This window comes from Crinia signifera, chromosome 2 (assembly GCF_055691185.1).
Source record: "Crinia signifera chromosome 2, ASM5569118v1, whole genome shotgun sequence".
Lineage (NCBI taxonomy): Eukaryota > Metazoa > Chordata > Amphibia > Anura > Myobatrachidae > Crinia > Crinia signifera.
Genome location: NC_139218.1, coordinates 19821304 through 19848611, shown reverse-complemented (window position 1 = coordinate 19848611; position 27308 = coordinate 19821304). Strand labels below are relative to the sequence as shown.

The window sequence follows — 27308 nt, the reverse complement described above, 5'->3', positions numbered from 1 at the left end:
AGGCCCTCTAGGCCTATGGGTATAGACCCCATATATATATATATTATATATATATATATATATATAGGTATTGTCCTCCTGACCTGTGAGCAATATCGTCAGGTCCTCCAGGGCTGTGGCCCATAAAGCAGGGCCCTCCAGGCCCATGGCCCAGTTAGCACAGGCATTTAGGCCTGTGGCCCCATTAGCCAGGCGCTAGGTCCGTGGGTGTAGTAGTAGGGCACTAGGCCCGTGGCCAATGATTAGGTCTTAGGCCTGTGCACAATTAGAGGGTGCTAGGCCCAGTATTGTAATCCTCCATAGGGGAATAAAGGTGAGTACTTGTGTAGTTTCATGGCGCACTGCCCGCGGATCGCATCGTATGCAAATCGCATGCGATGCGATTTAGCACACCCTCACTATTCACGTCAGCCCGAAGCGTGGCGTGCACAGCGAGCCCTGCGAAGGGACGGGGTACGTGTCCTCCCAACCTGTTCATACCACTATCCATGTTGACGTGGAGCTGATTTTATAAAGTGTGGCGAGCGCAGCGAGCCACCGAGCCCAAACCGTAGCGAAAATTAGCCCAAAGTGCGGCGAGCGCACGCGAAATACACGTCAAGTAATCCGCGTCCCGTCTCGGGGCTCGCTGCACTCGCCATGCTTCGGGGCTCAGTGGCGTGCTGCGCTCGCAACACTTTATAGAATCAACTCCACGCCGACGTGGATAGTGGGGGTATGAACAGTTCGGAAGCTCCAGGGGCTCGCTGCACTCTTCAGGCTGATGTGGATAGTGGGGGTGGGCTAAATCGCATCGCTAGTGGATAGTGATGGTGGGGGTGGGCTAAATTGTAGGCAAATCATACAATGCGATCCGTAGGCAGTGCCGCCGTGAAACTACACAAGTACCTGAAGGCGTTCCTAAGGCTGGGGGCTACGTTTTTCCAGTGTACTGATAGGTGAACAGGCTTTGCTGCTGTCACCTCTTTGGTCCCCAAGTAGGTTTAGTGGGAACGTTCAGGGGCGTTCAACAAGCAGAGTGTAATTATCAATGTGTGCAATACCCTGTTTTATGTTATATGTATTTAAACCCTGTCTAACATTCCAATTTTAACAACTATTAAATTTATTGTAATAGATCATCCAATCACTTCATTATTATTCCATTCTTCACCATCTTCATCAGCGCTGCCACAAGAACCTCGTGTTCAATCTTTTCCCTTTCTTTGCCTGTATCGGGTACGACTAACCCGCCCATGCACCTGCTGTGACCAACCACTCATACTGAGCGCATGTAGGTGGACACCCTCACACGGCGTCCACCTGACCCTCGTTTTGTTTTTTATATTCCCACAGCTAAGAACAGTTACCATCCTGATATCTCCATCTCCAACTATTGACAACTCAACAATCTACCCTACCCCACAAGCTCGCTGCTTAGGGGTCATCCTCGACTCTGAACTGTCCTTTCTTCCCCACATTCAATCTGTCTCGAAATCCTGTTACATGCATCTAAAAGACGTATCCAAAATACGACTGTATCTCACACAAGACACTGCCAAAACTCTTCTCCATGTACTCATTATATCCCGCATTGATTATTGCAATAGTCTCCTAACTGGTCTTCCCAAGAACAGATATAGGATAAAAGTAGTATAGACACAGTGCGCCTCAGGCAGAGTCGGCAAATACGTGAGTGGTGATAAAGGGGTATTCCCAAATTACCCCAACAGAGTACAAGTGAAAAAGAGAAAATTTAACACCAACACGCTATCTGCGCCTCCACCTTTACATGTATAAATAAGAGAATTTTACAACCCTTTGCAGAAAAGGGTTGTATAATTCTCTTATTTATACATGTAAAGGTGGAGGCGCAGATAGCGTGTTGGTGTTAAATTTTCTCTTTTTCCCAAGAACAGACTCTCACCACTGCAATCCATTTTAAATGCTGCTGCGAGGCTGATCTTCCTTGCAAGACGCTCATCGTCTGCTGATCTGCTCTGCCAGTCCCTCCATTGGTTGCCTGTATCTTACCGTATTCAATATAAAACACTTCTACTCGCATATAAAGCTATTAACCATACTGCACCAGCTTATATATCTTCACTTATCACAAAATATCTCCCATCGCGACCAATCCGCTCTGAGGAAGATCTGCGTCTCTCTTCTGCACGAATCACTAGCTCCCATTCACTACAGGACCTTCATTGGGCTGCTCCCATCCTATGGAATGCCCTACCACGCACAATAAGACTCTCCACTAGCCTCCAAACTTTCAAGCGTTCCCTGAAAACTCACCTCTTCAGGCAGCCTATCATATTTAAGGTCCACAAGCATAACCCTCTGAGGCACTTATGTATTATATAGCTTCCCTTCTGGACTTGTAACTTGGTGGGACTGCTATGCTATTACTGGTGCCTGTCCTTGTGTTTCCCTCCTATATCCTTATAGATTGTAAGCTTTCAGCAGGGCTCTCCTACCTCCAAGTCTCTCTGTTGTTACCTAGTTTGTTTTATCTCTGCTGCGCTATATAAGAAACTGTAATGGAATCTGCTGCGCTATATAAGTAACTGTTAATAAATAAATAGTAAAGTCCACGACTGTGGGCCCTTTCATTCCCGCAGGTCGTGGCTCCGCCAGTCTCCCCTCCCCACAACCACGGCTGCGGTTCTAGTTGTGTAAACATAGCGAGCTAGGTCAGTGACGCTTAACCGGCGGGTAGCCTTTTAGATATAATTCAAAATATCCGCTAGCCAAGGAGCCGGGCGTCACCTCCACCATCCCTGAGGAAGATCATCACCATCCTCTGGCTATGTGGGTAAATGGTAAAACCGGGGCCGCAGGTTGGGGGGGGGGGGCTGGGCTTTGAGGTGGGGGACCTGTAATTGAAGAAACAGAAGATAACTGCTGGTGAGTTTCATCTCTGTCTGTCTTTTGTGTGTCTGTCTCTGCCTATCCCCCTCTCTTCTGGGCGGACCATGAACCTTTCACCTAGGTGCGCAAGTGCCGATACAGTAGGTGTTATTTCAGGCTATGAGGCCAAGACTACAGACCTTCATGTAGGCTTGACACTCCTTTTGTAGAAACATCATGGGACGGAGGGCGCATCGGCCTGCTCTAAAGGAGGACAGAACTTATCTCATCTCCTTCCTCCTAGGTCATTGTGTCCGGGTCCAGGCGAGTTACCAGGATGGTGGTTCATCACGGTCTGAAGGTGAGAGGGTGTGGCACCAGGTAAGTGGTTCACCTACACCTGCAAAGCAGCAGGCACCGCACCGCCTACACCACCCCTCAAAGTTGCACCGGACAAGTGGTGTAACAGACATGCCACTGTGTGACCATATCTAGCCCCTGTAGTTACATCTATAGTATATATCACTATCAGGCCCTGCTGACAACTACAGATACTCCTTCATACAGGTGAGCACACCATTGCCAATCCAGCTGCCCATTGGTACTACACTGCTGAATACCTCTGCAACCAGAGTCCTATATTTGGAATTGTAGCCTTATTATGCAAATTTTATTGTGACATTCTAATCCCGCTATGTGCCACTGCCCAACGTGAGCCTCAGTCGATGCGTGCCATGGTTTCTCGTAATAACTCTGAAATGAACAACATACATCACAAACATTCATAGATATACTGTATGTCTGATTATCAAGTTACAGCAAATGCATACAAATGGTGGTACAGTAGTATGCAACTGATTACAGGACATTTTAGCTCCACTTATACTCATGGGCCTGCATGGAGGGATGCGGTTGTATGGTCAACAGCAAAAGATCAACATCCATTTGCAGCCAGTGTGTGCGATCACATGCTGCGAGGGGGGGGGGGGGGTAGGCCGTGCCGGGCGGATCGAAAGCATAAACCCTTCGATTCCAATTCGACTTCTGTAAGCAAAATAGAAATAGTTGTAGGATTTTATTGCAGGATGGCCTTGCACGTGCATACTGTGAACCATACGTGTGCACAGTGTATCGATAATTGTGAATTTGCGCGATCAGGTTGAAATCGGGGCCCGCTGTTTGGAGAGCTCCAGTTCTGCAGTTATAATTAATTGTGGACCATGGCGCATCATAGAGGCTTAACTAACGTAAATAATAACAATATAATAATTATATTGATAATACACTAGCCAACAAAAAAAACTTTTTATTTGCTTCTTTTACAAAAATAGTCTTTTTTTTTTTACTAAATTTGGGTCAGGAAAACCGAATATGACTGCACTACTTGTGATACTTCTGTAGTAAAAAACAATATTATATTAATATGATATCTGTACGCAACAGAAGTAGCAATTGTTTTAATTCAATCTATGTACAGGTAAATTAGCAGAACATAAGATAACAAGCCTGCTATTTCGTATGGCGACCTATTTATGAGTGCGCCTTCGTTTTGCTTGTCGTTTGTCCTCTTGTCCTGGAGCATGTCTTGTCCCCGGCCAACAGTAGTCTACAAGCATGGAACCGTCCCATTTACCCTGATATCTTCCTTCCATAGTTGAAATATCTTGGTGGAATCTCTCACCATGCTCATCACTTACTGCACCACAATTCGGAGGAACGAAGTCCAGATGAGAATGGAGAAAATGAATTTTGACTGACATAGATGACATAGTAACATATATATAGAGTAACAAAATATAGCTGCCAATAACTCAGGATACCTGTAGTAAGGATTGCCAACCTACAATTAAATAAAAAAAATCCCTAGTATTTTTCGAAAAACCCTCAAATTCTCTTGCATTTAATGATCTCAGAACATAGAGCTAAGAGTCAGCATTTGAAATGCCATATTCGTATTTCCCATGCTCGAATAAACTAGAAATGACTATTTTTGTTTCGGAAGCATTTTCACTGTTGGCTAGTGTATAAGCCACCTCTATTTGAGTCACACTTTGCAACATTTACTGGACTTTTCTTTTTAACTCTTTCCTTTCACTAGGGCTGGAAATAGTTCCCCAGCTGCTGTATCCTAGTATCTGCTTTATGCTAACAACTACACAAGAGCACATGCTATTTGTTTTGTGTTCCCCTCATTCTCACAACTTCCTCCACTCCTGTCCTAAGCAGCCTGCACCCCACACAGCACAATAACTATGCAAGTACATTCTGATTGGTGTATTGTCCTCCCTCACCATTTAGGGACTGTGGCCAACCTAACCTGATGGGATGCAGTTGCTAGACACAACAGATGCCCTTTAAGAACCAATCGCTCCCAAAAATATCTCCCAGCCAATGATCAGGCTGCAGCGTGCAGAGTCCAGAGAGCTGGTTAGGGTTACTCTCACTCACTGCACTGGGAGCCTGCTTGGGGAACACGCTCAGGGATCCCTCTTATTACGTATCAACAGGCTTCTCGTAATTCCGCAGCCACAATGGTCATTAAGGTGTTTGTTGCTACTGTGGCAGGATCCACTGCGGTAAGTCTATGGAACATTTCTTATCTGCTGTATAGCATATGGTCACTATTAGTGCTGATTGGCTGGTATTTTATCTCTGTCCACTTTATCTCTCTCTAAGGGTTAATATATAAGCCCCTAAAATTACAATGAAGCAACTATTTTATTTATTTATTTACAGTTTCTTATATAGCGCAGCAGATTCCGTTGCGCTTTACAACTATGTATATATATCTACAGTATATAAATTCCATATCACTTTCCTCCGATGTTCTGTGTTACCTGTCTACTTTCTTACATCCGTTAAATTATTTAAGCTCTGCAGGTCGTTAGCAATTACTGAATACTCTTTTGTCCTTTGTGTGTTCTTCTAACGAACTCACTCATTGGATAATTAAATCTAAGAGAAAAGTTCTAGTGACGTTGCTATATAATTTTACTCATATATTAATAATCTGTATTCACATTTTGTATAGTTAAGAAGCTGGCCTAAATTCTTATGTATTGCTGCAGCAGCTTTCCCTGTGTTGGAATTGTTTATTCCAATTGTAATTAAGCTACAAACCTGCTACAAATTTGTATACGTTCATCATGTAACCTGCCTGTCAGCGCTTCATGGTGTATTGAAAAACCCAGCCGTTAGCACCGTATCAGTTGTTTCTTTGGGTTGTCTATAAATTGCAGATTATACAGCACAAAGTTAATTATTATAAGTGATATCTAGTTCTATAGAAGTCCCGGATGAGCCGATATATTTATCGGAATCAAAGATATGTTTACTGCGAGACTGCGTGCAAGTGTATATCTGATCAGTGAGTGAGTGTGACACAGAGAGCGAGTGTGGGGGAAGGGACACTGTTTCCTTATATATCCCTGCTTGACAGCTGATCTCCAATGAATTTGAGCCTAGTATGCAGCAGCTACTCAAAGACTGTTCTTGTGGAGCTGTCGTAGATAATAAGGGAATGTTCGGAAACTTCCAGACAGCTCGTTCTGAAAAGCAAACGCATCTAAGTAATGTCTAATGGATCAAACTTTGAAGCCTATTTAAAATACTTTTGATGTCAGTAGTTTCCAGCAAAATGATAGGCTGTATTTCAGTGGCCTAGCCGGCTTGGGACTGGATGGGGAGTCCAGATGGACAAATAACTTCCTTGTGTTTGCATACCTCCCAACTGTCCCGCTTTCTGCGGGAACGTTCCGTTTTTTGGGGACGCTCCCGGGGCCCAGCAGTGTCCCGCGGCAGTTGGGAGTCCCTGCTGCCACCCGCTGGACATCGATGAATAGACTATGTGCGTATGCGCATAATGTCTATTCCCCGCAGACACAGGGGCAGCAGCAGCAAAATGGGGGAGTGGCCTCGCGTGAGTGATGCATTTTGAAAGCCATGCCCCCAAATTCCACGCAAACGTCCCTCTTCCTCACCGTTAAATGTTGGGAGAAATGTGTTTGTAAATGCAAATATAAACATAAAATACAACCTTGGCATCTGACACTACATTACCACCCAGGGGCACTTTAAGAGGGGAGGAGGACCGTGTGCAGCCTCTTCTGGCTGGGCCCCCTCCTCTGTGCCCGCCGCAGCACCCAGTGTTGTAGTGTCTGAGCACTAGAGCACTTTTCTGCGCATGCGCAAACCCACAAAAAATGGCCCATTTTTATGGCAATTGCAGCAGCGCTGCTTACTTCATCACGGGACTCCGGAGGGTAATAATTAAAAGAGAATGGGTGCAGGGTGGATCCCCAAGGGACACATGGGCCCATATGCACTGAACACATGCAGCATAGAAACAGTATAAACAGGGCAGTAGAGAGCCTGACCGGGCCCAGGTACTTTTCAGCGAGTGTGGCATAATTGCAGGGGCCATGTACCCCATGAATAAAATACAGAATTAATAGTACATTAGGACCTCCCTGGCCACACTGCAGCCCGGCACACAGCGGCATGTACAGGATGGGGGAGAGCAGCTGATGCCAGGTCAGTGGTGGAACTAACATTGGTGCACTGGGGCCCCCTGAGGACTAAAGTTTTCCCTGTCACCCTCTGCTTCTCCCTTGCACCCACTGCCGTGTTGCCTATTGGAAATTTGGGTTGGGGTGAAGAAGAGGGGCCCAAATTATATTTTTGCACCTGGGCTCACCCCCCACAAGTTCCATCACTATTCCAGGTAACAGGGGCCCCACTGGTCCCCTCCATAGGACCTGGGCTCAGGTAAATAATACCCCTCCCCCCCGGCCCACTGAGTATAAAGCAACACAGCCCAAACCACAGGGCCAGCTCTACCAGTAGAAACCTTCAGGCCGCTGCCACAGTAATCCTGAATCTGGCTCCGGAAGTTTTGCCTAGGGTGCTGATAAACCTTGCTCTGGCTCTGCAAAACTCACTGACTACCTAACAGTAATGATAGCATACACTGGCTGCCATACAGTACAGGCAACAGTACATTGATGGCCACACAACACACACACAGCATTGCAATGACAGCCATACAATCCGCACAGCGTCGCACTGAAAGCTATACAATACACAGCGTAGCAGTGACAGCCATACAATACACACAGCGTAGCAATGACAGCGATATGATACACACAGCGTAGCAATGACAGCGATATGATACACACAGCGTAGCAATGACAGCGATACGATACACACAGCGTAGCAATGACAGCGATACGATGCACACAGCGTAGCAATGACAGCGATACGATACACACAGCGTAGCAACGACAGCGATACGATACACACAGCGTAGCAATGACAGCGATACGATACACACAGCGTAGCAATGACAGCGATATGATACACACAGCGTAGCAATGACAGCGATATGATACACACAGCGTAGCAATGACAGCGATACGATACACACAGCGTAGCAATGACAGCGATACGATACACACAGCGTAGCAATGACAGCGATACGATACACACAGCGTATCAATGACAGCGATACGATACACACAGCGTAGCAATGACAGCGATACGATACACACAGCGTAGCAATGACAGCGATATGATACACACAGCGTAGCAATGACAGCGATACGATACACACAGCGTAGCAATGACAGCGATACGATACACACAGCGTAGCAATGACAGCGATACGATACACACAGCGTAGCAATGACAGCGATACGATACACACAGCGTATCAATGACAGCGATACGATACACACAGCGTAGCAATGACAGCGATACGATACACACAGCGTAGCAATGACAGCGATACGATACACACAGCGTAGCAATGACAGCGATACGATACACACAGCGTAGCAATGACAGCGATACGATACACACAGCGTAGCAATGACAGCGATACGATACACACAGCGTAGCAATGACAGCGATACGATACACACAGCGTAGCAATGACAGCGATACGATACACACAGCGTAGCAATGACAGTGATACGATACACACAGCGTAGCAATGACAGCGTTACGATACACACAGTGTTGCAATATGATACACACAGCGTAGCAGTGACAGCTATATAATACACACAGCATCGAAGTGACAGCCAACACAAAGTCGCAGTGACAGCCATATGATACACACAGCGTAGCAGTGACAGCCATATGATACACACAGCATTGCAGTGACAGCCATACAATACCAACAGTGTAGCAATGACAGCCATACGATACACACAGCGTCGCAATGAAAGCCGTACGATACACACAGCGTAGCAGTAACAGCCATACAATACACACAGCGTTGCAGTGACAGCCATACAATACACACAGCGTCGCAATCAAAGCCGTACGATACACACAGCGTAGCAGTGACAGCCATACAATACACACAGCGTCGCAGTGACAGCCATATGATACACACAGCGTAGCAATGACAGTCATATGATACACACAGCGTAGCAATGAAAGTCATACAATACACACAGCGTCGCAGTGACTGCCATATGCTACACACAGCGTAGCAATGACAGTCATACGATACACACAGCGTAGCAATGACAGTCATATGATACACACAGCGTAGCAGTGACAGCCATGCAATACACACAGTGCCGCAGTGACAGCCAACACAGCGTAGCAGTGACAGCCATACAATACACACAGCTTCGCAGTGACAGCCATATAATACACACAGTGCCGCAGTGACAGCCAACACAGCGTAGCAGTGACAGCCATACAATACACACAGCTTCGCAGTGACAGCCATATAATACACACAGTGCCGCAGTGACAGCCAACACAGCGTAGCAGTAACAGCCATATGATACACACACACAGCATCACACTGACAGCCATATGATACACACAGCATCACACTGACAGCCATACGATACACACAGCGTCGCACTGACAGCCAAATGACACACACAGCATAGCAGTGACAGCCATACAATACACACAGCGTAGCAGTGACAGCCATACAATACACACAGCGTTGAAGTGACCGCCAACACAGAGTCGCAGTGACAGCCATACGATACACACAGTGTTCCACTGAAAGCCATATGATACACACAGCATCGCAGTGACAGCCATATGATACGCACAGCATAGCAATGACAGCCATACGATACACACAGCATCACACTGACAGCCATAAGATACACACAGTGTCGCAGTGACAGCCATATGACACACACAGCGTAGCAGTGACATCCATACGATACACACAGTGTAGCAGTGACAGCCATACGACAAACACAGCGTAGCAGTGACAGCCATACGACAAACACAGCGTAGCAGTGACAGCCATTCAATACACACAGCTAATAGTGACAGCCATACGACAATCACAGCGTAGCAGTGACAGCCATACAATGCATACAGCGACGCAGTCACAGCCATACAATACACACAGCGTTGTAGCGACAGCCATATGATACACACAGCATCGCAGTGACAGCCATACAATACACACAGCGTAGCAGTGGAAGCCATACAACACACACAGCTTAGCAGTGACAGCCATTCAATACACACAGAGTAGCAATGACAGCCATGCGACAAACACAGCGTAGCAGTGACAGCCATGCGATACACACAGCGTCGCAGTGACAGCCATACGTCAAACACAGCGTAGCAGTGACAGCCATACAATACACACAGCGTAGCAGTGACAGCCATACGATACACACAGCGTAGCAGTGACAGCCATACGATACACACAGCATCACAGTGACAGCCATACAATGCATACAGCCACAACGACAGCCATATGATACACAGCGTCTCAGTGACGGCCATGTGTAAAGCTGGCCATACACTTAAGTGATTTTGCCGATATCACCCAATAATGATGACACACCGGGCTGAGAAATCAGACAAATTACATGTGCTTTAGATCGACTCCGATGCCCCTAGATCGCAAGTGTTATCCTCCAGCAGCACTTGCCGGGATCACAAGCGATAAATCACATGCAATGCTGCCGCCTGGTACCTTCCCGGGTGACTCAAGGGGGATTGGCTGTGAGAGCTTCTCTCAGAGATGTCTCAGTAATGTATGGGGGCATTAATGAGATTTTCAGCTGTCTGCAGCATGTAGACTCATTGTTCACCTGTTGATCCAATCTCACAGCCTGCAGCGCTGGCCTGCTGCAGTTTTTAGCTAAAGGTTTTGTGCATAGGAGTGTGAAGTAGTGCGGCAGCTTCACCTATCTGCCATTGTGACAATGATCAATGGTGCTGAGCATCGAGAGACAAGGCACCCTGACTGCACAAGTGTGCAATGCATTACTAGGAGTTGACTTAGGTCCTTACTCTGGTTCACTCTCAGAGGAAAATTCCTTCTCAAATTGACAAAACCATGTGCATTGCAGGTGGGGCAGATATAATGTGCGTATAGAATTTGCCTCTGAGAGTGAACCAGAATAAGGCCCTAAGTCCCATGAGACTTTGCACAAGATGTCAGAGGCTAAGAGGCTTGTGCTGAGCTCTGCTTGGTGGAGCTCATCACATACTTATCAGGCCCATGGAGGGCAGCAGCAGCGGCGGCCTCGTCATGGGAGGGTTTTTAATCAGAGGCTGAGTCTGTGAGGTCTCCTTAAGAGTAAGGCACAGATATAGAAACACTGGCTTTTCATGTGGTGTGTGTGTGTGTGTGTGTGTATATATATATATATATATATATATATATCTTATATATTTGGCTACATCTGTCACTCAAAGTGTGTCTGACTCTCTAATGCTGGGTGGAGCCTCTGACTCACATGACTGACTCACATGACAGAGAACCAGCCCAGTGAGACACCCTCTGCCTCCCCATGTTACCCAGCAAAGACACAGCTACTCACCAGACACACCAGGTGAGCGTCCCCCGCCGCCCCCCCTCCCGCGATTTGCGGCACCCCCCCGTGACCCCCCCTCCCGCAATTCGCGGCACCCCCCCGCGACCCCCCCTCCCGCGATTCGCGGCACCCCCCCGCGACCCCCCTACCGCAATTCGCGGCACACCCCCCGCAACCCCTCCCTCCCGCGATTCGTGGCACCCCCCGCGACCCCCCCTCCCGCGATTCGCGGCACCCCCCGCGACCCCCCTCCCGCAATTCACGGCACACCCCCCGCAACCCCTCCCTCCCGCGATTCGTGGCAAAAACCTCCCCCCCTCCCGCAATTCGCGGCCACCAGCCCCCCCCGCGACCACCCCTCCCGCCATTCGCAGGGCCCCTCCCACGAATCGCGCGCTCCCCCCGCTCCTGCGAACCCCCTCTACCGCAATTCACGGCACCCCCCCCCACGATTTGTGGCAACCCCAGCCCCCACGACCCCCCCTCCGGCGATTCGGGGCACCCCACCCCCTGCGACCCCCCTCCTCCCGCGATTCGCGGCAACCCCCCGCGCCCATCCCCCCTGCACCCCCCGCGACCCTCCCGCGATTCCCGGCACCCCCCCTGACATAGTGATGTATTGAGAATATGCACTATGCTGGCTATGTAAACTACGTAACTTACGCAAACTACGTAGCTTACATAAACTGGAGCTGTGCTAATACATAATGGTTCATATCCCCACTATCCACGTCATACCCCCATTATCCACGTGGGTGTGGAGTTAATTTTATAAAGTGTGGCGAGCGCAGCGAGGGGAGGCGGATACGCGTCCCCTCGCGGGGCTCTCTACGCTCAATTTGCCACGATTCGGGCTCGCTGGGCTCGCCACACTTTATAAAATTAACTTCACACCCACGTGGATAATGGGGGTATGACGTGGATAGTGGCGATATGATTGTGTTAGTGGGTGTTGTGTGTGTGTAGTGTGTGTGTAGTGCATTATACTTACCATCAATGATGTCACCGGTGCCAGCGTTCTCCTCCTCCGGCACCCGGCTCCCCGCACTCGCCTCCGCCATGACAGTCCCCGTTGGCAGCAATGTACGCATTTAGCGTACTGCTGCTGGCGGAGCAGGGAAAACATGTGATGCTCCCCCAGCGGCAGTACACTGAATTACGGGTGCTGCCGGGATCTCCCCCCTCCGGCTGCCCGCCGCTGAAGCCGCCCACCCTTCATCCCGATGGGATCTCCCCTCTCCGGCAGCCCGCCACTCAAGCTGCCCGCACTAAGTAAGTAACATATTAGTAGGGCGCCCGGCAATGGCTATGCTGACAACGTAGCCTAAGGTACGTTGTCACCGTAGCATAGCCGGGCGCCCTGCTAATACATAAGTACCTAATATATTATTATTGTGCGGTAGAGTGATTGATTATTGTGAAAAAAGGATTTTGATTAAAATATATATATCTTTATGAGATTGTCAGAATTCTTGTGTGTTTTATTTCCGATATTTCATGAGAAATAAATGTTTATTTTGGTGTGAGCAGCAAATCTTAACTTCCTATAAATATAATTTATTTAGTGTTAGTTAGTTTTTTTTTATATATAAATGTGTGTGTGTGTATATGTGTGTGTATATATATATATATATATATATATATATATATATATATATATATATACAGTATATATATATATATATATACACATATAAAATTATATATTAAAAATAAACAAAAAAATACCTTTTCACAACTAACACTAAACAAATTATATTTGTAGGATGTTAAGATTTGTTGCTCACACCAAAACAAACATTTATTTCTCATGAAATATCGGAAATAAAACACACAAGAATTGTGAAAATCTCATAGAGGTATATATATTTTAATCAAAATCCTTTTTTCACAATAATCAATCACTCTACCGCACAATAATAATATATTATTATCTTCTTTTCACCCTCACAACCGCCTGTCTTCTCTTTGAATTCTGTTCATTCCTTTTGTTTCTTTTCTTCTTTTTATGATATTGTTCTGATTCCATCTTTGTATATTGAAACAATGTTTATACTTATAGATTGTGAAATGTTCCCCTGAAGAAGTCTTTGTAAGACGAAACGCGTTGGGAAATTTTTTATACTACTGTTGAAAGAAAGAAATAAAAATGATTCTTGGAAAATTATCATCATCCATTCTATAAAGCATTATTGAACTTGTGGACATTTTCAAGTTTTAAGGCGCTATACCATTTTTGGGGAATATATAAATATATATATATATGTTTATATTAATCCCCCACCTACAGTTACCCATTGACCAAGTTTATACTGGTTAGTGGCCAGTAATGACAAGTGAGAGGGGGCCCCCCTGTGTAAAGTGACCCGGCCCCCCGAAGGCTTAATCCGGCCCTGATTGTACTGCTTTCCGCCAAATTGAGGACGGGTGCTGACGTCATGTGATGTCATCTGCCCACCCCGCGCAGTCATGCGCATGCCTGAGTTTGCTGTGGTCCGCCCAGCTTTTCTATGGGCGCACCCACAGTTTTTGTGAAACCGACCCCAGTGACTGTCACTTCACCTGAAGGCACTCGCTGAGGGGGTTTGCAAATGCACATTTTCGCACATGCGCAGACCCCCACGATCTGGGATGGGTCCGAATTCAGACCTGTACGAATACGTCTGAATCAGTCCGACTTTTTGAGTCTTTGAATGTACAGTGTTCTAGTCCATGTAGGCATGATATTGACAGAAAGTGGTTAGGTTGTTGGAGATGGAATACAGGGGTAGATTAATTAAGCTCGGTGAAGTGATAAAGTGTCTGGTTTTTATCACCGGCCAATCAGCTTCTACCTGTCATTTTTCAAACCAAGCCTGTAACCTCACAGTTAGGAGCTGATTGGCCGGTAATAAAAACCAGATACTTTATCACTTCACTGAGCTTAATAAATTTGCCCCACAGTTTTGAAAGTGTCAATAATCAGACATGTGGTCAGTTTGGAGGGCCCCATTGTGCAGGGTTAATCATTTGGCAGCTGCGCTGAATGACCGCATAGATCATCATGGCCCATGAATTGTAGTTGGGCGTTGGCCAAATGCACACAGTGATCTTTCCTGAATGTTTTTTTTCTGGCCAGTCCAATCAAGATGCGAGCTTCATCTAATGTTTCTGGCTGACATATTGTTCCAGCTGTAGAACTATATCAATTCACCCAATTTCTAGAAGGATCTAATCAAGAGACCCTTCTAATGTGTGTGTGGTGTAGAGCAATGGCCTGAAATTTTGTGTCCAGGGCAATTTATAAAATTGTGTTTTTATTTTATTTTTAAAAATGTATAATGGATATAGATAATTACACCTTTTAAAACTGTTTGTTATTGCCACATTGCTGGTGGTGGTGGGGGGTGTTATCCTGGACTTCAAAGGTTCAAGCTGAGATGCCACTAAATCTGCTTTTCGGGTCTGTAGCTAGAGTGGTGCAGATGCTCTCTGGGTAGAACTGGCTGTCGGCACGATCTGTAATGTCATGCATGTTAGTAGTGGTGCATCGCAGCATCCCAGCTCCTTCTCTGCCTGCGAAAAATAGACATTGCAGTGGGCAATGCCTCCTCAGGCACCCACATTGTCTGCAGACAGATGTCATGACACCATGATGTCTCTCCAGAGTTCAGAATCCCACCCATAGTGAATTCCTGCCCCGATCAAGCCTGCAAATTTCTTAGCATGGCTTGCCAACGTTAGCTATACTGGAGATTTGCTGCAAATCCTTTTGCAGGCTGCTCACCACCGAATGATTTTTTCCCAGTGTGTGTAGTCTGTGCATAGCTAAGGAAAATAAGAACAGCATTGAACCAATATGGGTAGTGATTTGCTCCATCTTGTACCCCATAGATATATCAATATCTATATAACAAAACATAATTAAATATGTGAGTTGCCATATTGTGAACTTATCAACACAAAAAAGCCTAACCCTATCTGCCCCCCCCCCCCCCCCCCCCCGCCCAGCCTAACCCTACCCACTAGTGCATAACCCCAATCCCGATACTTACATCCAGGATGTGTCAGGATTCTGGCTGTCAGTATCCCACTGCTGTTGGTCTACTGCAGGGGTGGGGAACCTTTTTTGTGCCAAGGGCCGTATGTATGGGGAAAAAAATCCTTCAGACGGCCATATGTAAAAATTTCTCAAATTGTCCTGCTGCAGCCGTCCCACGCTCCGGCGGCTGCCGCTGAATTGGACTGACAGTCTACGGCTGCTGTTGATTAAGAGCAATCTCGCGAGAACTACCGACCTCTCGTGAGAATTCCCCTGTACTTGGCTCCCGGCAAAGCCGCCGAGCGGGCCACACAGACCGACCTGAGGTTCCCCACCCCCTACTGACTGTCGGGATAGAAATTTCTGGTACTATTAACCATTGTTTTTAGACTAGTGAACACATTAAACTCCACCCAAATGTAACTCTCTCTGCACAAATTATATCTGCCCCATCTGCAGTGCATATAGTTTTGTCCATTTAAGAAGGAATTTGCCTTTGCGAGTGAACCAGAATAAGTGCCTATGTCATTAACCATCTTTTGTAAGTTGGTGAGGAATTTACTAGCTATATGAATATAAATCCATTTCTGGATGTTGTTGTGCTGTTGGTTTTTATCACATCTTTTGACATCTTTGGAAAATGAAGGGAAAAAGTGGTAAACCTTCAAAACACCGTTAGATACATTAATTCCCAAAGGAAAATAAGGGTAATAACAGTAGAACAAACCCCATGGCTGAACAAGAAAGTAATAAACAATAAGAAGAGAGCTTTTAAAAATATAAGGCAAACAGGGACGAGGAGGCATTCACAAAGTACAAAGAGTTAAATAAAATTAGTAAAAAGTAAATCAAGGCAGCTAAAAGGGAAACAGGAAAGCGAATAGCCAAGGACAGCAAAACAAATCCCAAAAAAGTTTTTAAATACAGTAGATCAATAGAAAACAGATAATAAAAGAGAACAAAGTGGTCAAATATAACTGTTACATTTTCTCATCTGTTTTCACTAGAGAGGAGCAGTCAGTGGAATGTATCCCCTCAAAGGGGATGATCCCACTAGAACTAAACATAGAGTTCACCTCAGAGGAGATCCTCAAGAGGCTTTGCAAAATCAAAATAAATAAATCACCATGCCCAGATGACATTCACCCCAGGGTTCTGATGGAACTAATGGAGGAGTTAACTAAGCCTCTGAATTACATTTGTGATAAATCTTTTTCGTCCGATATAGTACCAAAGGACTGGAGATTAGTGTAGGTAGCACCGATATTTAAAAAAGGAAAACAAGACGACCCTGTACATTTTAGACCGGTTAGCTTAACGTTGATTTTAGGGAAATTATTTGAATTAATTGTAAGAGATGGTATCCAGGAATACTTAGAGAGGAATAATATAATTAGCAGTAATGAGCATGGGTTTGTAAAGAATCGATTGTGCCAAACTAACCTAATACGTTTTTACAAGGAGTTAGCACAAACCTAGACCGTGGTAATGTAGTAGACGTGGTCTACCTGGATTTTTTAAAGGCATTTGACACTGTGGCCCTTATTCTGATTGAGTCGCATGGCTCTGAATGTGGACGGATGGCCGATGGTTGGTGTTCCGTGCAGAAAATGATCTACGGAACCATCCGAGCAGGGGGTGGAGAGGGGCGTGAAGGGCTGTTCTGGCTTATTACCATATGCGTATGCAACGCGTTTCATGGGTGTTCCCATCAAAACGCTGGGCGTACGGATGGTAATCCTCCGTGATGCACGTGTGGGGGGCGGACAGGTGACATAGCCGGATGTCAGCTGGCCGCCCATATCACTGCTTTCATTCGGAAAAATGTCAGAGTGGTCTGGAGTACTCGGTGTTGACTGACCACTCAGTCCATCATTCGATGGTCGGCGACCATCGTAGGATGAGGAGGTTCCCCTAGATGGGGGAAGTGTTCAAATGAAACATCCATCGGTCGGCGTCTTACCGCATTCGGACGGTGTGAGCGATCCATATGGTAGGCGGGGCTAAGAACACTCGGTTCCTGTCCAAAATAGGTATCTGTCCGATTCAACTAGAATAAGGGCCCTTGTCACATTAGAGACTGATTAATAAAATGGAGGATTTTGGACTAGGGGTTAAAATTTTGTAGCTAGGTAAGAAACTAGCTGCAGGATAGAGAACAGATGGTGGTGGTAAATGGTGCATTTTCAAGCTTGATACCGGTACTAAGTGGAATACCAAAACAGGCAGAGTCCTGGGGGTGGAGATGTGAATAATGTTGGTGGAGCTATAGTGGGGGAGTGGTATCAATCGGTGCGTAAACCAGTTTTTTTGTCAAATACATTGGCAGGTATTCAATGGGTAGAATCGTGGGCGGCAGCGAATCCTGTGTAGGATTCGCCGCAATTCTCCCTTCAGGGAGATTCGCCCGGCAGCCGCCCCTCCGCCCTATTCAACGCCTCAGGGGCTCTCTGCCCCAGGCGACGAATTTTAACCCTCCCGGCGAATGCCGCCAGGTAGATGGGGGGTGCCGACTTTCTCCTGTCCCCTGCGCCTCTGTCAAGGTGCTGATGCCTGCCAACCCCAGAGCCCCAGACTGAGGCATTGCACTGCGACCAAGGCAACATGAAGCCTGAATAGGAAGGGGAGGAGAGCATACCTCCCAACTGTCACGATTTTAGAGGGACAGTCCCGATTTTCGGGTCCTGTCCCGCTGTCCCACCCGCGGCAGGCATTGTCCCGCTGCGGGGGGTGGCAGTTGGGAGACCCCCAATCTAGTAGAATAGACGCTGTGCGCATGCGCACAGCGTCTATTCTCGTATGAAAATGAAGTCACGGCTAATTAGCATAAGCCGCGCCCTCATTTGCATTTTTCGGGCGCTCGCGCGGCTTCGCCTATTTCATACGGACAGAAGTTGGGAGGTATGGGAGAGAGATAGGAAGAGCCTTTCCTCACCCCCAAGTCTTCCTGATTTATTACAGCCTGGCCAGGGCTGGGCACAGCGTACAGGACTCATTACTGCTGCTGCTACTAGCCGCTTCATCGTGGGTGTACAGTATGTGCTGGCCGTGTGACTGCTCCTCTTGTTTACAGGTGGCCTGCTTGCCTGCTGCACAGAAAATGGGAGGGAAAGTGGTTGTTGCTCACTAGGGGCCAGATGCACTAAGCTTCAAAAGTGATAAAATAGAGTGATAACAACCAGCCAATCAGCTCCTGTCTGACATTTTTCAAACACAGCCTGTGACATGACAGGTAGAAGCTGATTGGCTGGCTGTTTATCACTCTCCATTTTATCACTTCTGATGCTTAGTGCATCTGGCCTTGTGTGTCTAGCAGATCTGCTCTGCTCCATCCTTAACCCTCCACCGCAGTGATAGCAAGCATCACTATACCGCGATTGGCGAAAGGAGCCAATGAAGGCCCTCAGATTTGTCTGGGCCCGGGATTGGAATCCCCATAGTCTCCCCCTGATGTCAGGCCTGGCCACAGGGTTCAGTGCTGGGGCCTCTTCAGAATTGTAAAAGGACCTTGGAGTCCAAATTGATAACAAACTGGGGTGCAGTACTCAGTGTCATGGTGCAGCCACTAGTACCCCTTTCACATTATAAATCCCGGGTAGCTCCCAGGATTTGGACACAGATCTGTCCCAGGAGTGACCTCACATTTGCGAGGTGAATAAACTGGGTCGCTGCCATCACACGGGCCTGAGCAGCAGCGTGTCATCGGGGAGTGGGGGAGGAAGCATTGCTTGGAGCTGACAATGTCTCCAAGCGCTGCCTCCTCCATAGTGTGAACGGGACCTTGGTAACCCAGTCACTCCGCACAGCAACCAAGAACCGACCCGGGTAAAACCCTTCTGTTAACCCGGGTTGGATTGCCGGGTTGCTGGAGCTGGGATCTTTCTAAAGGTCCTTTCACACCGCACAGTGATCCAGGTCGACCCGGATTATTTTTTCCATGTGAGAGGGGTATTAGGCTAAAAGGTTCATGGAAACTAGGGAAGCCAATGTAATTATATCACTCTATAAGGCACTGGTGAGACCTCATCTGGAATTTGGAGTGCCCTTTTGGGACCCAAATTACAGAAAGGACATTTTAGAGCTGGAGAAAATCCAGAGAAGGGCAACCAAGCTAATAAAAAGAATGGAGACCATAAACTATTAGGAAAGGTTTACACTGGCAAAGATGCGTTAACATGTACAAATATATCAGGGGGCAATATAACAAACTTTCAGGAACCCTTTTTGCTTTGAGGTTGGAGACTAAAGCTGCCCATACACGCTGCTAAGCGTGCTGAGCCGATGTGTGCTTTGAGGTGCGCGCTCTCGCGCACCTCATCGCACAGTACAAAAAGTGCTTGCACATACTTTTTGTACTTAGGTTTCATCAAATTGCATCGCATTGCATGCACAATGCATGCACATGCAATGCAATGTGATCCCTGCTATTGCAGCCCACAACGCACGCACGCATCGGGACGTGTATGGGCTGCTTAAGACACGTGAGCATGCGCTCAGACTAGAGGAGAGGAGATTACGTACCCTTAGAAGGAAATTTTTTATTTTTATTGTTAGGGCAGTAAGGGTATGGAACTCCCTTTCAGAAGAGGTGGTGTTGGCAGACAAAATTAATACATAAAAAAAAAAGGTTTGACAAACATTTATTGAGAAAAAAAAAATCATTTCGGGTTACAACCCATAATCCCCATTAGCCGAAAGTTGAAACAAAGGAGATATATTCAAATGGGGATACCACATCTAGACCAAACCCTGTAATGGGTCCTGTAAAATGGTCAAACTTGATAGACGTACGTCTTTTTTCAACATCAACTACTATGAATGAAAAACAAAAACAATATAATGATCTAATATATTCTGTCCTTCCGTAAACAGATAAAGAAGAAACAACAGGAAGTGGTTGGTTTTTTGGAGGCAAACAGAATTGATTATGAAGCAAAAGACATTGCGTGTAATGATGACAACCGACAGTGGATGAGAGACAACGTACCCGGGGAGAAAAAGCCAAAGAACGGGATTCCTCTTCCTCCCCAGATCTTTAACGAGGAGCAGTATTGTGGGGTAGGTGGTGATGTCATAAGTAACACAGAATAAAACACCTACAATCTGCGTTCTGGACGAACACGCCAGCTTCTCTTTCCCCTCTAAATTAATATTTACCCAACCAACACTCGCTATGGTGATAAGCTCAGTGTTACTCAATTGTCAGTGATCCCGATGATAGAACTTTTCATCTTTCTGGAGTCTACAGTATTGATGTATTCGGCCTGATACCTGTACGGATAATGATACTTAGTGGGTTATTCAGACCTAATTGCAGCGGGGTGATTCAGGACTCTGTGATCAGATTGCTGCCGTCCAAACCAGGGCCATCTTAACAGCATTGTTGGCCCGGGGCAAAGAAATTCATTTGGGGCCCCTCCACACCCATTCACTGGAAACAATGTAATAAAAAAATAAATCATAACACACTCCTTCTGTGGTCCTATGTCATCTTTCCACTTGCTTCCATACATGGAATGGCAGTCACTCTGATTGGTGGATAGCTCTAGCCATCCACCATCCAACATGCTGACAGCCAATCACTGTCTGGCTGCAGACTGGGAAGCAGGAAGTGAATGCTGGACTCTGATTGGTGGATAGCTCTAGCCATCCACCATCCAGCATGCTGACAGCCCAATCACTGTCTGTCTGCAGACTGGGAAGCAGGAAGTGAATGCTGCCTGGTTTCTCCTTTTGTGTGTGATTCACAATCATGGTCACTAGGCAGCATTCTCCACTGCCGCCAAAGAAGATGCCCACAACCCAATCTGCCCCAGCTCAAAGACCCATATAATTTGGGGGCCCTTGGGCAGCTGCCAGTTAAGCCCATGTGTTAAGATGGCCCTGATTTATCCACTGTGTGGAGTCTGTGCATAACCCAGAACCTACTCAGCCTGTGCAATAGAATCAGGCTTACCGAAGCTGGAGATAAAAAGTCGGGACAGTTTGGAGGTATGAATTAAGTTATAGCATTATTCTTATCACACTTCCACTTGGATGTTTACTAGACCATTTTTAATTCCAGTCTTTTTATTTCAGGACTTTGAGTCCTTCTTTGATGCGAAAGAAGGGAATGAAATCTATGTGTTTCTGGGTCTGGCGCAACCTGCAAGATCAAAGGTAAAGTCGTCCTCGTATTGGCCTCTTTCTGCTATACTGGATGTTGAATCTGCTTATATGGTCACGTTTGCAAACACATTCAAATAACACCCTTGAAATAGGGAGGGAGATATTCTAATTGGATATATAAAGTACCAGCCAATCAGCTCCTAACTGGATTACAACCATCTGTACTTGGAAAAATGACAGTTAGGAGCAGGTTAGTGCAGGCTCTCCACTTTATTACTCTCCAATGCTTAAAACATCTGCCCCAGGGTTTCTCAAACTGTCAATTGGGCCTCTAGGGTCAAACTTTCTTTCATGTTTGAGCGCCACCTGCAGGTAATTTTCTAGGCCTTTGGTACCATGGCTCAGACCCTCCAAATGGAGTCATCGGGGGTGCCGATGACTCCACGGGGGGCAGTGCCAATGACTCCACGTGTGTGTGTGGGGGGCGCCGATGACTCCAGGGGGGTTTGGAGATGCGGCGTGGTGGGTGATGGTGCCGGGCGTGCGGCAGATCCGGGCGTGCAGCGGACCCGGCTACCCGGCCTGCTGCTACACACGGGGGGGAAGTTCCAGGCGTGCTGTTGGCGAATCACTCCATGGGGGTGGAGTGGGGGGTTTAATGGGCTATGCGCGGCAAAGTGGCTCCAGGGGGGGGGGGGGGGGGGAGTTTTCCACTCACCTCCATGCCATCTGGGGGGACACCTGCTCCAACTTCCACCCTCCACCGGCCGTGATAATATGGTGGTAAAATCATTTAGGAGAAGAGGGGAGGTGGGGGAAGCTGAGCAGTCAAATAATGCTTAAGAATGCTATTATGATGTTAGAAATGTCAAGGTTTTGGGGTTCTGTCTGCTACTAAAGCTGGCTACACACTAATAGATATGTCTGCAGATCAATTAATCTGCAGATATATATAAACAGACGGATCTGGAAGCATGTTCTCCATACACACGGCTCGATCCTTCAGGACTGACATCATAAATGCGCTGGCACATTTGCATGAACCCGCCCATTGAGCTGTCAATCACAGACGTCTCTCAGCGTGGCTATATGGGTGGTCGGTGGAACAGAACTACACACAGCATGATGTGTTGCACAGTTGACATGATATATATCTGAACAACGCTGTTCACAGATATATCGATGGTACACACTGGCTGATGTTGCATCGATATATCAGCTGTTCAATCATACAGCCAATATATCGGCCATTGTGTACACACCTGTCCACAATCTAATCATCCCCCAAACTATATGTACAGTATGTTATTTCATTATCCTTTTTAATCTAATAAACATTGTGTCTGTCTTCATACACATATTAATTCCCATTTTTATACCTTCAAATTTATGTTTCCTTGATACTAGTTTTTAATTATATAATGTTACGTTTAAGATTCTTGTTGGAGCTGCAAGTAATCTGATTAAATTTGGTTAAGATTGCAGTTTGAGATAAATGGGCTGATTCATTGGGGTTTTTTTTTTTTTGGCGAGGAAAATCCATCCTCGCCGTCCAGCCCCCTAGCCGGCCGCTCGCCATATTCTATGTTCCGGGGAAATTCTCACCATGAGAGGATGGTGAGGATTCCCTGAAATAGCGAGGTTCACCGCATAGGCGGGTATGCTGCATATAGCGGCAAGCCTCACCGTTTGGCCGTCCGCACTTGCCGTTCCCACCTCGCAAGCAGGCAAGGTGGAAACGGCGAGTGAAGGGGGGGGGGGGGGGTCAGTTGATCGGCACTTCTCGCCATCATAGCTCACCATTGCCCATTGAATACACCCCAGAGTTGTATGTTTACTATAGGTCGCTGTTTTTGTGTTTTGTATTTTTATGAATCAGGCCCTAGGCTGGGTACACACTATACGATTTGCCATGGTATCTATGACCACTCTGCGCGAACATCGTGTAATGGGGGTTATTCTGGTTGATTTGCAAGGCTGCGAGTCCACTGTCCCTGCTTGCCCTGTCCCAGCATGGTCAGGTATGATACATTCCACCGCTGGTATTGCATTTTACAATGCGATCCTGGGCGGTAACATTCCACCCAGATAAATGGGCCTCTTAAACTGGCCATACATCTACAGATTTATTGTCTGATCTGGCTGGTTGGAACAAAAACCTGGTAATATAATTACAGGTTTTGGCAGTTTTCTGTCATTTTGAAGCAAATGGTCAACTGTTATTTGCTGTGATCCATTACCAGTTTTGTTGTTCCAACCAGTCAGATAAAACAATAAATCTGTAGATGTATGGCCAGCTTTACAAAGAGATCTGTACTTAGGGGCCAATTCAGGATCGCTTGATGCAATCCGAATTCGTCCCCAGCCCCGATGTTTGGCGTTTGGCCATGTGCATTTCTGCGTCACAGCGCTGAGGTCATGGGTTCAAACCCCTCCATGGTCCAAACTGTGGAGTTTGTATATTCTCCCCGTGCTTGCATGGGTTTATTCTGGGTAATAAATAAAGTTTATATATTGTGAGCTGCATTCATTTAATGTCGGTACAGTAGCTAAAGAATTAAACGTGTTTAACCCCTTGAGCGCCAAGCGAATTTGGCAAAATAGGTGCGAACATTTGCAAAACAAAATTTTATCCATCATATTGACCTGTAATGTTTACTTTATAGGAAAAATATCATATTTTTTAACACATTTTTATTTGAATTTATATAACAAATGTGAGCGACGTTGACATATTTAGCGGATATTTTGCACATCTCTCACAGAGACGCTGGCACTCAAAGGGTTAAAGCCCCTGATTTAAAACCAAAGATATAAGACTGTGGATGCAGATCGGATTTTGCCAATAAAAATGTCACCAGAGCTGGGACATTGTTAGGTGGAACCCGGCAACTTCAGCCATGGTGGGTTGTAAATAAAAATTGTCTACCGAAGTAAATGGTGTAAGCAAAACTGTATGGTATTGTTCCCAAAATAAATGTGTGTAAATAAACGCACCTATAAATGGTTTGCATCCAATGCTCTCCTCTTCCTCCCTCTCTCTGTATGAGTTGGGTGCCCTCTAGTGGCCCCAGTGCATTTCAGTGTCAGCTGTATCAAAACACACACATGTGGCAGATGCAGGGGAGGGGTGGGGGTGACGGATACGGTCATATTGTCTACAGCTGGGGTAGCCAACCCTAGCCCTCGAGAGCTACCAACAGTGCATGTTTTGCAGGTCTCCTCACAGAATCACAAGTGAGCTAATAAGCTCCATCTGTGTATCTTTTAAAATGTGTCAGTGATTAATGAGTGCAGCTGTGCAGCAGCTAGGTTGTCTGGAAAATGTGAACTGTTGGTAGCTCTCGTAGGCTAGGGTTGGCTACCACTGGTCTACAGCATTTAGGTCTACAAGCATTAGGTCTACACCACTAGGTCGACCTGCATTTAGGTCGACAGGGTCATTAGGTCGACAGGGTCATTAGTTCGACTTTTATAAGGTTGACAGGGTCATTAGGTCGACATGGGGAAGGTCGACAGGCAAAAGGTCGACATGGGGTCATTTGACTGTTCTATGAGTCGACATGTGCCGACAGGCGGTATTTCATGCCCTACCATCCACTAGGGAGTGGTGGGAGAATAAAATAGTGTGCCGAGCGTATTGAGGCACCGTGCCCAAAGCATGTCGACGCTTAAAAAAAAAAAAAGATTTTTTGAAAAAAAACAAAAAAACCCATGTCGACCTTTTCACTGTCGACATAATGACCCTGTCGACCTAATGGCCCTGTCGACCTAACCCATGTCGACCTAAATGCAAGTCGACCTAATGGTGTAGACCTAATGCTTGTAGACCTAAATGCAGTCTGACGAATGATCCCATTCCGGGGGTGGGGGTGGGGGATAGGGGGGTCTGGGATACCACCATTTGGGTACTATCTATATTGGTTGTGCCAGCAGATGTCTTCTAGATCACAGCAATACAAAACAGTGTTCCCCTGCAGTTTATAATACCACACATTCGCATCCCCTTTCTCCAGAAAAGAAAGGATTATTACTACTTGATAAATAGACTGCATTAGTCCAGTTCATTTAAACATTTTTTTTACAGCGTTCACTTTGATGCAAATGCACCTCAGGTTTTACAGGTTAGCACGTGGACTAGCAAGTCAATAATTCTGTGTCTGCGTTGGTGCAGAGGTTTACGTCAATAGATGGGAGGAGTTGGATTGCTAGGATACTTTGCTAGGTGATTATTAGTTTATTTTGCAGAACAGGACATGCACAGCATCAGTGCGATTTTTGGGAAGGGAATAGGGTTGGGGGTAGTCTAGCACTTAAGGGGTACCAAGCATGTCTATCTCATATCTGCACTGCGCCCATATACACCTCACATTGCCATCACAACCTGTCTTGTTCCCCAAAAAATCTAATATTGGGGAAAGCCTCATTGCATTAAGGGCAGTGGTTACCCTGTCAAACCCTGGATCAGGTGCAATTCTGTTTCTCAGGGTGACTTTCAAGATTAAGGGATTGATGTACCAACCATCAAGCAGAGAAAAGCGTGGTCTACTTCCCAAATATGTTCACTGCTTGATACATCAACACCTAAAAGATTCTATAGAAGAACAACAATAAAAAATATGGTAGCAGTTTTCATGTTATGTGCTCCCATTGTACTGCGTCGGCAGAATTATGCAGGGAACCTTTGGCTCATGAAGTCCGTCTGCACCTCTGTCTTCCCATCAGTTTTATTGTCAGTGATTAGTAAGGAAAGGATGTTTTCCCACTCTCCTTGGTACACTGCTAACATTTTGTACATAATCAGTCCTCATTATACCTGTAATAATGCTAGGCCTGAGACAGTAAGCATAGATATGGGGGCAATCAGCCACAGTGGGCGGTTAATGAGAATATAACTTCTTTACACACCCATTATGTTTTTTAATCTTTGCTGTAATTGTAACCAATAGCTGAGAGCGGATATCTGTGGTCACTACTCTATGCCAGGCATGTCCAAACTACCGCCCTCCAGCTGTTGTGCAACTACACATCCCAGCATGCCTTGCAATAGCATTCCCTAATAGCAAAACTGTGGCAAAGCATGATGGGACTTGTAGTTTCACTACAGCTGGCGGGCCATAGTGTGGACATGCCTGATCCAGATGGATGTCTCAGAGATCACTGGATAAGAATTCTGATGATGTCAAGTGTAGTAGTATGGAGGAGAAGTAGAAGAACCGAGCAACGACCCTGAAATTAATAAACCCATTGATCTTTTTATATTATGCATATTGTATAATTTGTATCGAATACAGTATAGATATTTAAAACTATAGATGGGCTATACTATGGGTTGTATTAAACATTTAAATAATATAAATAGGTGGTCAGCAAAAGGTTGAGCTTACCATTATAAATAAATACACAAATATAATAGATCCAGTTCTGCCGTTTTTAAGCACACATGCTCCCACCTCATGGTAAGGCTCCTGTCTCTTCTTCCTGGTAGCTACTCTCTGGTTCAGTTCACTGACTGAATACTCAGA

The 27308-nt window shown here is 46.2% G+C and overlaps 1 protein-coding gene across 1 annotated transcript in view; it reads left to right on the top strand.

Annotated features, from left to right (window-relative positions):
- SH3BGR (SH3 domain binding glutamate rich protein) overlaps positions 1 to 27308 on the top strand; it is a 57254-nt gene that overhangs the window by 5276 nt on the left and 24670 nt on the right. Inside the window, exons 2-4 of the mRNA XM_083170661.1 lie at positions 3137 to 3213; positions 20548 to 20733; positions 21754 to 21834. Of these exons, the coding sequence (XP_083026787.1) occupies positions 3137 to 3213; positions 20548 to 20733; positions 21754 to 21834 (344 nt within the window). The remainder of the gene's footprint in view (positions 1 to 3136; positions 3214 to 20547; positions 20734 to 21753; positions 21835 to 27308) is intronic.